We start from the raw sequence: 11986 nt of genomic DNA on the forward strand, positions 1-11986 counted from the left end.
GAATGGATTGGGAAGGAGTTTGGGAGGAGGGGAGGGTTTGCAGTCTCTACAGGTCAACATCTATTGACCAGCAGATTGCTAGTGTGACCAGGAGTAAAACAAAAGGGTTGATGGATCTTAAACCCACCTTTTTTTTCCAGCTTCCCCAGCTTTGCAGGCCAATCAAGCATCTACTACTATTTGGTTTAAATATCTGGTGCTCCTAGTAATTCAATAGATGACATTTTAAAATGAATATTCCAAATTTAATAATAAATACACAAATTAAAGGCTAGGTTTAATTCATATATATTGACTACTTATATTTTCCTTTCTCTGAATTAACTTTTAAAAAGGTATTCAATTGCAATATAAATTGTGTTCAAGAAAAGTTAAAAACTATTTCTTAAGTGCGTTAGAAAGGAAGTCCTGTTACCTTTTTAAAAAAAAAAAAAAAAAAACCAAACTAATTGGTGGGAAAATGTGCAGGAGGACTTTTTTCTGGAAAATGTAAGATTCTTTAATAAGTCTGCTGATTTGAATTAGTACACCTAGTTTTTAAACTGCAGAGGACTTCAAACACTAATCCCCATAATACCTCAAGGTAGGGAAGTATGATACCTTTCTGTTTCAGTTTCTCCATCTGTAAAATGGTGTTGTTTCCACAGTGAGTCAATATTCTAGTCCAAAGGACTTTAGTGCTTAATCCTGTCCTTAGAGCACTACCCCACTCTCTTCTCAGTTTTAAACCAATGATAATATTGAATAAAATAATGTAGACTTTAGGTAGTATATTATCATTTGGATGCACTAGAATTTATGCATCCAACTTTATTTACTTTTGAATACTACATGGATATTTTTAAAATTAGTTAACTTGATTAACACAATACTCAAACATTACTCTTGCAATTTGAGTGTATAAGCGCTGTTAAACCAAACAGAATCGTAGGACTGGAAGAGACTTTGAGATGTCTTCTAGTCCAGTCCCCTGCACTCAAGACAGGACTAAGTATTATCTAGCCCATCCCTGACAGGTGTTTGTCCAACCTGCTCTTAAAAATCTCCAATGACAGAGATTCCACATCCTCCCTAGGCAATTTATTCCAGTGCTTAATCACCCTGACAGTTAAGAAATTTTTCCTAATGTCCAACCTAAACCATCCCTGCTGCAATTTAAGCCCATTGCTTCTTGTCCTATCCTCAAGAGGTTAAGGAGAACAATTTTTTCCCCTCCTCCTCTTTTATGTACTTGAAAGCTGTTCTCATGTCCCCTCTGTCTTCTCTTTTCCAGACTAACCAAACCCAATTTTTTCAGTCTTCCCTCATAGGTCATGTTTTCTAGACCTTTAATCATTTTGTTGCTCTTCTTCTGGACATTTGCCCACATCTTTCCTGAAATGTGGCCCCCAGAACTGGACACAATACTTCAGTTGAGGCTTAATCCGTGTGGAGTAGTGTCACGGAGTATTGGGGGACTCAGGGCCCTGCACCCCCGGCTTCCTGCGATTCACCATGACTCTCAGCCAGCCAGTAAAGCAGAAGGTTTATTTGGATGACAGGAATACAGTCCAAGACAGGTCTTGCAGGCACAGACAACAGGACCCCCCTCAGTTAGGTCCAGCTTGGGGTCCCAGGGCATGCCAGCCCACCCCCCTTTGGGGGGTCAGAGCCATCTCTGCCTCCCAGCCATCTCTCCAGCCTGCTTCCAGCACTCCGCTCTCCGCGACCCCTCCCACAGCCTTTGTTCAGTTTCCCGGGCCCCGGAGTCACCTGACCTCCAACCCCCTCCTGGGTTCTCATGTTACAAGCTCAGGTATGTTCCCTTGGGCAGACTCCCATCCCCCGATGCAGACCATCCTAGTCACACTCCCCTGTCAGCATTCCCACACCCCAGCAAGAACAGTCCCAGTTCGTCACAAGTAGAGAATTACTTTTCATGTCTTGCTTACAATGCTCCTGCTAATACATCCCACGATGATGATGGGTGTTTTTGCAACAGTGTTACACTATTAACTCATATTTAGCTCGTAGTTCACTATGACCCCCAGATCCCTTTCCGCAGTACTCCTTCCTAGGCAGTGATTTCCCATTTTGTATGTGTGCAACTGATTGTTCCTTCCTAAGTGGAGTACTTTGCATTTGTCCTTATTGAATTTCATCCTATTTATTTTACACCATTTCTTCAGTTTTCCCAGATAATTTTGAATTTTAATCTTATCCTCCAAAGCACTTGCAACCCCTCCCAGCTTGGTATTGTCCACAAACTTTATAAGTGCACTCTCTGTGCCATCCATCTAAATCATCAATGAAGATACTGAGCAGAACTGATACCTGCGGGCCCCCACTTGATATGCCCTTCCAGATTGACTGCGAACCACTGATAACTAATCTCTGGAAGTGGTTTTCCAACCAGTTATGCACCCATTTTACAGTAGCTCCATTTAGGTTGTATTTTCCTAGTTTGTTTATGAGAAGGTTATGCAAGACAGTATCAGAAGCCTTACTAGAGTCAAGATATACCACATCTACCGCTTCCCCCCATCCACAAGGCTTATTGCCCTGTCAAAGAAAGCTATTAGGTTGGTTTGCCATGATTTGTTCTGGACAAATCCATGCTGTTACTTATCACCTTATTATCTTCTAGGTGTTTGCAAATCGATTGCTTAATTATTTGCTCCATTATCTTTCTGGGTACTGAAGTTAAGCTGACTGGTCGGTAATCCCCTAGATTGTCTTCATTCCCTTTTTTTTTATAGATTGGCACTAGATTTGCCCTTTTCCAGTCTTCTGGAATACTGTATCAATTTTGTACAACAGTAAAATTGCTTTGAAATATCTCTGTTCTTTAACGTTATTGATCCTTTTACATTTTCAAAGGATTATTTAGTAACCTAAAATTCCCATGACAATGGCATATCAGTGTAAACAGGCAATAACTAATCTAGATGAGGATCAGAATTAACTTATGATTGAAAAAGCCTAGTACTAAGAAACAAAGTTGTCAGTAGCAAATGGTATTCGTTACAATGGCAACAAATCTTTCTAATCAAATCTATTGTGACAGGATTACAAATCAAGAAATGTGACGGATGAAGTGAAAAGTATTATAAGATTTGTTCAAGAGCACTGTGGACAAATGGGGAGAAGAAATGCCGGTTCTGGAAGGTATACGTTGAACATGATGATTGACATTTTCTTGGGTAAGTTCTGTTCTACCGCTCAAATATTTGGTGTAGGCCAAAGCTTGGCTGTATGCCAGAGGGGCCATAAAGCATGGGCAAAAGCGTGAAACAAGATCTATACCAATAGGGTTCTTTCCTGAGAGTAATCCATAGGGTATGTGCTCTAGAACAAATAAAAACCCTAGCCAGACTATATCGGGTAGATAAAATGATAATTATTGTAAGTCTTCAAGCTTCTGCCACTTGTTCAGATTTTTGTGAACGGGCTGTGCAAAATGGCTCCATAGCCTTCCACAGTTGTGTAACTTACTGGCTAGGTTATTAGACCAATTCTGTTTATTCTTACTAAACAGGTACGAAAAGTGCTAGGATTCAGTCCGGTATATTTGGGAAGGGAGCTGCCTACTCGCGACATAATGTGGAAAGGCTGTTTAGAAAGCTGGTACTGGATAAGATTCTTGAGGAAGAATTGTATATCACTGCCGCCGAGCAAGCAGTAGCATATGTAACGGTAGGAGAGAAAGCCCAGGCTGTCCTAAATGGATATCTACAGGTGTGTAACCAATTTACTTTTTCTTTAATTCTACATTGGTGTTTCCTTCTTAAATGAAAATGAAACTGATGTTGCTCTTCTCTGCTTTAAGAGCATGCAGATACTTTGAATTTACATTGAGTGCCAGGATAGTTTAAAAACAAAAATAACTATATTTCTATAATCTCATTTATTCAATAATTTCAGGGTGCTTTGCAACCATTAGTTAAACTTTACAAAACTCCAGTGAGTTGTCAAGAGTATTAGTATAACCTACTTGTTGACAATGGAAATTACTTGTCACATGCAGGGAATAGAATGCAGTAGGTCTGGTTTCCAGTCCAATGTGCTAACCAAACAGTTTTCAAGTGGTAGGGCATGACTCAAAAAGTAGTTCATGAGGGGGCATCAACTGGGTTACACCCCACAAGGGGAGAAACAAAACTGGCAAACTCCTGTGATCCCTAGGACTCTAAAGGAACTAGTTAAGTGGAGGAAAAAAGCAACTCTCTCCTTTCCCTGAGGCTGTTTCTGCCCTGCTCCTTTCTCTCCTAACCCCAGTCCATCTGCAGCTCCTCAGCCCTCTTCACCAGCCAGTGTTAAGCTCCAAGGAAAGCTGCCTAGCCAGCGCACTGGTAACTCCCCTTTCAGAGCAGTCCTGTGTAGGTAGGGGTAAAAGAGAGAAGCCACTTTAAGCAGCCAGCCCTCAACAATAGTCCCACCAGCTCCATCAGTCCCCACCCAAACTTGCTGTGTGGGGTTTTTTTTCTGTGTTTTGTGAACTCAGTCCCACAATCCTTTAAAAAGGATTATGCCTAGTAACCACGTGGCTTTGGGATCCCTGTTGAAAAACCCCATACACATAAAAAGGATCTTGTGTAGAGTTGTTGTTCTTCTTGTTGGGTAAGCAGTTACCTTAAGAGAATAACAAGTGTTAGCCAAAAAAAGAGTTTTCAGTTTTAATACCTGTTTTTACTGGTTAAAGGCCAGATATCTGCTGTTAAGCTGCTCTGCAATTTCTCTCATATAGATTATTTACTTATTTCTCATTTTAATAGGTGGAGTTTTATGAAACTGAGAACGCCAGCAGTATTCGGAAGCAAAGGGCTTCAGTGACAAAAATGTCACAACGGGAAGAGATGGTTAAGAAATGTCTTGTGGAACTTACAGATGTTTGCAAAACTCTTGGGAAGGTTTTTGCTGTCCATTACTTCAATATTTTTAACACTGCTACACTCAAGAGAATAGCAGGTAATATTTATCCTCATGACCAAAACTCCTCTGGGGGCAGTAGGCTATTTCTGGTTCAGAGCAGGATTCATCCCAGGGGTGGGTTTACACTGGGGGGGCACGCTTTGTGACCGTTTGAGAGCACCCTGATTGACATCCATCCTTCAGCTTGCTGCTGACTGTAGTGTACATGCTAACTAACTGGGAGGCGGTCTGCTGGAAGAGAGGCATGTGCTGCTATTCTGTCCTGATTTCTTTAAACCCCCGTTCCCAAACTGTGCTCTGATGGGCATGATTAAGTGCTATTTGCATATTAAGCTCTATAATGGAGCTCTTAAAAGAGTATTTAAGATTTTCTCTGATTCAGTTTGTTCCTTGTTTAGTATATGAATGGAAATCGGTAGTTCTGACATCCTATTGATGGGAAACATGTTGCCCATCTTTGAACAAAATTCCAAAAATACATCTGGTTGTCTGATTCAATCCTGTCTACATTTTACCTGAATTTTAAACCTACAAATGTTCCTTTATGTGTTTCTTAAAAATATATATATATATATATATATATATATATATATATATATATATGCAAAATCTGTTTTGTCTGATATAAATTTTATCTAATCAGATTTCTTTGTCTGCATACAGAAACTTTGTCTTCTGACTCGGAGGTTTTGCTTCAGATTGATGGTGTTACAGAAGACAAACTGGAAAAGTATGGTGCAGAAATAATTCAAGTCATGCAAAAGTACTCTGAATGGACACTGCCAGGTATAGAAAGCCTTTTCTCTGTATGAAGTCACATAAGGGGTCCATGTTAAAATACAGCTTTATGGCCTGTGTTCAAACTTTCATTTTTAAAAATTGTGGCTTTTTAGAGCACATAAATAAATAAATGGAGATATCCTATCTCCTAGAACTGGAAGGGACCTTGAAAGGTCATTGAGTCCAGCCCCCTGCCTTCACTAGCAGGACCAAGTACTGATTTTGCCCCAGATTCCTAAGTGGCCCCCTCAAGGATTGCACTCACAACCCTGGGTTTAACAGGCCAATGCTCAAACCATTGAGTTACCCTCCCCCGCCCTCCCCGAAGGGTCCTTAACTAAAAGGCAAGTGGTAGGGTGGGGGGTGGAAGAGGAGAGATTCACTATAACTCTTAAAAAAAAATATCCAGTGGTGGATAACTGGACTTCAAATGTCCTGGGTAAGAATGAGAGAAGAAAAGTAAGATTGCCGATCTGCTGGTCCTCCTTTCATGGCTGGGAGCGTAGAGGAGATTTTCAGCCTCGAGATGTATCTTGCACTGTATTTTCCCATTCACATCCACTAGTTAAGGGCAAACATTGTAGCATGGGTGAACAAACCACAAACTAAAATTCTCCAATGACTTATGCTTTGGTCAACTATAAATCTAGCAGAGAAAAGTGTAACAAGATTCAATGGTTGGTAATTGAAGCTAGACAAATTCAGGCCGAAAATAAGGCATAATTTTTTTATCAGGGAGGGTAATTAGCCATAGAACTATTTACCAAGGCTTCTGGTGGATTCTTCATCACTGACCATTTTTAAATTGAGATTGCTCTAGGAATTATTTTGTGGAAGTTATCCCAGTTGCATTAGTTTTAACAAAATGTCCATTTGTAGAAGACACTGACTCTTACCAAACTGCGGGCACGGATGCTGGAAAACGTGAGCGTGAGGAGGTAGAGGACACACACACAACTTCTAGCTATTTTTGCAACAGCACAAACAAAGGAAAAAAGAGGAAGAGACTACCATTCTTCAGAGAATCCAAGAAGAAAAAAACAGGTTATGGTGGTAGCCAGCAGTCTCGTTCCAAGGGGTATGTGATATGTTAATACTTGTAACATTGGTTTAACCAAAGTAGCATGATGATAAAAATATCCACTAGAGTGTTGGACTAAAGTTGCTTTAATTCATTTAATGTTGAAGAATATAGTCAATAGGAAAATGGTGAAGGAGGAGAGAGGCATTAGTCCAGCAGTATGAAAAACATGGATTTGGAAGTATTTATAACCTCTTTATAAAGTCATTATTGTACAATGGTGATACTCCAAAAGCACATATGACTCCTGTGGAGTCCCTGGATCTGAGAGGTGCTTGTCTATCTCTGATTTCACACAAGGCTAGAATATGGAGTGCAGAGCAGATGATCTCTTCCTTGCTCTCCAGGCATCCAGGAGGGTGGCAGTGTGAGGAGAAATGCACCCCAGATAGCAGTGGGAAATGGGTTTGAAGTAAGAGACAGATCTTATGCATGACAATACATTAAGGATTTCGCTCCACCAGTCTCATTTTAATCAAGTTAAGGTCCTGGAAGACTTGTATCCATCTCATAGAATTACAGTAAACTGAGGGATCCAGAGATTGAAAAAAACTCACATATCACACACAACTGTTTTCAGATAATGAAAAAAATATTCTAAGCTTGATTCTGTGCCTTCCCTTTGAAATCGCCTTCTGTCCCCTAAAAATGAAAGTGGGACAGACATTCCCCAGTTGTAATTTTCCAGCTGGAATCTTGAGTAAATACATCTTTTATATGTTAAGCAGCCTGCCAGAGCCCTGAAATTTAAATTCATTACTAAACATTAGTTTTGTGGTTTTCAGTACAGTACACAACTACAGATGTGCTGGTGGGGCAAATGTTCTTGTTTTCCTTTGTCACTCTAATTGGTGATATCTGTATTTCCCAAAAGCTCCTATCAAAGTTGCTTGCTTTGCATCAGCTTTTAATTCTGGTATTAACTTAAAGCAAGCTATAATTTTATTGGCATACCTTTCCACTGTTTTTGAAACTTTTGCAGGCAAGGCAGAAGGTAGAGCAAAATTTAAAGAGATGCTGTCAGGAATCTTTTGTTCATATTTTTTGCTTACTCACTTGGAATTAGTGCTAGAAAATGATTTTGGAAGCTTGAGAATTACTTTTGTCTTCTGGTTTGTCCTTTCCCATTTGTAAACATTTTGTCTTCCTCCCCCTTCTCTTGCCCACAGCTTCTCATACAGAGCACCCAACAAAGAGGAGTGGTTGTTAGTTACACCAATACATTTATTTTTTCTTAAAAAATACAGTTAGAAAAACACACTCAGAAAATTACATAAAAACATTATTTAGGTGGTATGGTCAAGCACTTGAAAGTTAGGAGATTCCAGATTTATGGTTATCTATAACATTAATTCTGCCCCCTTGTGCATTTGCATTATGGAACAATCTTGATATATGATCATATGCAGTTTTTCCTCAGGATTCCTGCTCGTTCAGGATGGAAATGCAGGAATGCAGAATTATTGCACAGGCAACCATAGATCTGGCATTTCTTAATGTCTGAGTGCTTGACTTTGCATTTTAAACAACATTCTTTTAACAGGCTTTGTATGTAATTCCTATAAGGTCTGTAAATTGCTTTGGTAGCTTTCCTAGATCAGAGGAGTCAAACTCATTTGGAGGAGAGGGCCAAATTCTATAACTAATTATAGTTCTTGAGCCTGGCTATAGAATCAGGACTATATATTCACAATGCAGTGGAACACCCACTGATGTCAGTAGGTGGTTTTCACAGAGCGAGAAAAGACAATGGCCTGTATGTACTAATTAAATGTTCAGTTATTTATTCAGTGCCTTTATTGAGAGAAAATAAGCTCCCCTTTAATCCCACTGCTGTTTCTGCCCTCTCTCTTTTTCTCTCCGTCTTTTCTGGATTTCCTCCTCTGCAGCAACTCCCAATTTCCAATCCAGTGAACTTCCCTACCATTCTATCCTCTAAAATGATCAGTGATTTCAATATTTAAGGTTGTCACTGAAGTGTCATTTAAAGTTGATCCACTAATCAGATTAATAGAGGACAAGGGACTTCACCCTTTTGCATGACTGTTTCAAGCTGTCTGCAGACATCATAGCCTATGTTACGCTTGGTTCACCTTTAAAAGGTTACCTCTGCAGCCATGAGCGTTAGAAATTTACTTTTGTTTTTAAATGAAAGATTAGATTCTGGAGAATATGAATGTGTTTATGCGAGCCATATATATGACACTCCTGTTCTAGATAAAATGTAATATACAGGTTTATGGTATTAGGTATCATGTTGATATGCTAAATCATCATTTTTTCTCTAAATTTCTAGGGGTTATATCAACAACAAAAAGATCTCTTCTAACGCCAAAGTCCAGACATCCTCAAGATACAATTCAACATCTTATGGTACTACTACAGTCATGCCAGGAACCAGTAGGAAACTGGGGATTATGGCACCACCAAAGCCTAAAAACAGACAATTCCTTAAACCTTCCTATTCACTTTTATAACTACTAGAATGTAAATACTGTATAAAGCTACAAGCTGTCAGCATTTCTATTAACTTCCAGTTTTTCAACTGTATTAAAGCTTTGATATACATCTGTACAGTACAAAGAGTGTATTTGTTTAAATAAATGCTTTTAGATAAATGCATTTCTTTATTTGGAACTTTTAATTCTTCCCTGATGCTAAATATTCTTATAAAAAGAACATGCTAATTTTGATTGATTATAGAAGACTTAGTAGTTTAGTGATTAATCATTGTAAGAATGCTCTAATTCTTTGAGAACTGCCTCTCTCTGAACCCACATATGGAATGTATATGACTGTAGCTCAAACCCATTTACCAGCAGTGATGGTTGGAGCCATGAACCTCATTGACCATACTAATAAAGGATGATATCCGTAAGTAGCTCAGGGCCAGCTAGCTGGTCTTGAATTGTTTTCTATACAAAATCTAGGTCTTAGGATGAGTTTCTTAGTTTGAGGTGTTAGCTTAATTTAGTTCTCGGTTTCATAGTCTTTGGATATTTTCCCCCACATCTCCTGGGTCTAGCAGCCCCTGGGGGCATTTGAAGCTTGGCCTAGAGTGTATGTGAAAGTTGCAAGGCTTTATGGTCTGTCAGACACGTAAGTGCTGCCTGAACTAAGGGCATTCTTTGGATCTTACCTGGCTTGTGGTGTTCTTTCTTCCAGAGCTTCAAAACACTCTTCTGTCCTCATGAGCTCTGAACAGCATCAACATAGGCCACACATCCACACTTGATAAATTACACTTTCACCCCTATCCATTTATTTAAATGCTTCATAGATTTTTTAAGCCCTGAAGGGCCCATTATGACTATCTTGTCTGACCTGCATAACACAGGCCAGAGAATTTCACCAACTTCTGCAACAAACCCATAACTTCTAGTTGAGCTAGAAACCTATCTTTTAAAAAGACAGGCAATCAGAATGTGAAGACTTCAAGTGACAGAGAATATATCACATCCCTTTGTAAATTGTTCTAATGGCTAATTACCCTAACTATTACAAATTTGCCTCTTATTTCTACCCTAAATTTGTCTAGCTTCAGCTTCAAGCTATTGGCCCTTGTTCTTTTGTCTCCTAGCTTTAAAAACCCCTATCAAATTCTTCTCCCTGAGCAGCTACTTGTAGACACAGTCACTTCTTAATCTTGTCTTTAAAGAAAATCTATTTAGTTTAACAGTTTCACTAAAGGCAGGTTTTTCAGACTTCTAATCATTGTAGCTCTTTTCTGTAACTCTCCAGTTTGTCAGCATAGGCTTCTTCCCATATTAGCATCTCTTCAACTATATCTAGTTTGTTATATGGAATTCTCTACCTCTCTTAAGCAGTGGGAAAGCATAGAAATTTCCATATTCAAGATTGTCACCGAGCTGACCAACCAACATAGTTGGTACTGTAGATTCTCTTACTATGTCAGACCACTAGGCGTTTCCTAGGTAAAGAATAGTGGCAAGTACCCATTACCTTCTTGAAGATCTCCAAAGAGGAAGGAAAGAATCTACTTAAAGCCCCCCACTTGTGAGATTCTGAAGGCAAATCAACAAAATGTTGCGGACTCAAGTTACCAAAATCTCCTGATAAATCTAGGAAAGACATTTTACCTTCCTCCACTGCCAGGAGAAGATCTAGTTCATATACCCTGGGACTAATGCACGAATGTCCTGTGTTCTGTATAATGCCAGCTAATGGGCTTCTTCACTTCTGTCAGGAAAGGTTTTGTGGAAATTTGTTGACCTACTCTCCACTCTTATTTGGCAACATAGTAACACATTGGTAACCTTCTGAGGATAAGAAAATCTCACCTGATCTCTACTCAACTTCTACATTTTCTAGTGCTATATAGAGGCAGGTTTTAAATGAGCCAAGCAATGTGCTTTTCACCCCTACCCTGCCATGCTATGTTAGTCTGATTAGCTATTACAAACTTCCCTTAATTACATTTCATCTCATTATTCTTTTACCTGTTACTTCTTCTCCCTCATTAAACAATTTCTAATCATTACTGATCACCATAGTATTATGTGCTTGCAGAAGCATGTTCCTTTATAGTGTGACTCCAGCCTGATGTATTGATGAGGTGTATCAGTCATTGCGTGGGATCCGTGGCCCTCCTGGGATTTTTCCTTCAGCTGGTCTTGCCACCAGCCTTCCTGCTAAGGCATAGCTGAGCCTGTTGCTAAGTGTGCAGCCTTTCTGGTGCTCTCTCCAGGAATTCACACGGAACAATTTGGATAGTGAGGGTGCTGAGAGCCATTGAACAAAACTAAACCCTGTATACGATGGACTATAAGGTGGAGAGAAAGCTGGGGAGATTGTCGGGCTCAACAGGTAGTGGTCAATGGCTCGATGTCTAGTTGGCAGCTGGTATCAAGCGGAGTGCCCCTGGGGCCGGTTTTGTTCAACATCTTTATTAATGATCTGGATCGGGGTGGCCAACCTGAGCCTGAGAAGGAGCCAGAATTTATCAATGTACATTGTCAAAGAGCCACAGTAATACGGCAGCAGCCCCCCATCAGCTCCCCCGCTCCCAGAGCCTCCTGCCCACCAGCAGCCCCACCGATCAGTGCCTGCACCTCTGCCCTGTTTCGTGGTGTGCAGGAAGCTTGGGGAGGGAGGAGCGAGGGCACGGCAGGCTCAGGGGAGGGGGTGGGGGCGGGAAGGGATGGGGTGGGGTGGGGGCAGGGCCTGTGGCAGAGCCAGGGGTTGAGCAGTGAG

At 40.2% G+C, this 11986-nt stretch overlaps 1 protein-coding gene across 4 annotated transcripts in view; it reads left to right on the top strand.

Annotated features, from left to right (window-relative positions):
- BLM (BLM RecQ like helicase) overlaps positions 1–9394 on the top strand; it is a 32581-nt gene extending 23187 nt beyond the window's left edge. For all 4 annotated transcript variants that reach the window (XM_054042878.1, XM_054042875.1, XM_054042876.1 and 1 more), the window contains exons 17-22: positions 3047–3182; positions 3518–3717; positions 4755–4947; positions 5575–5697; positions 6571–6769; positions 9069–9394. In XM_054042878.1, coding sequence (XP_053898853.1) covers positions 3047–3182; positions 3518–3717; positions 4755–4947; positions 5575–5697; positions 6571–6769; positions 9069–9249 — 1032 coding nt within the window. In that variant the 3' untranslated portion in view covers positions 9250–9394. The remainder of the gene's footprint in view (positions 1–3046; positions 3183–3517; positions 3718–4754; positions 4948–5574; positions 5698–6570; positions 6770–9068) is intronic.
- Positions 9395–11986: the final 2592 nt, after the last annotated feature.

The sequence above is a fragment of the Malaclemys terrapin genome, chromosome 10 (assembly GCF_027887155.1).
Source record: "Malaclemys terrapin pileata isolate rMalTer1 chromosome 10, rMalTer1.hap1, whole genome shotgun sequence".
Taxonomy (NCBI): Eukaryota; Metazoa; Chordata; order Testudines; family Emydidae; genus Malaclemys; species Malaclemys terrapin.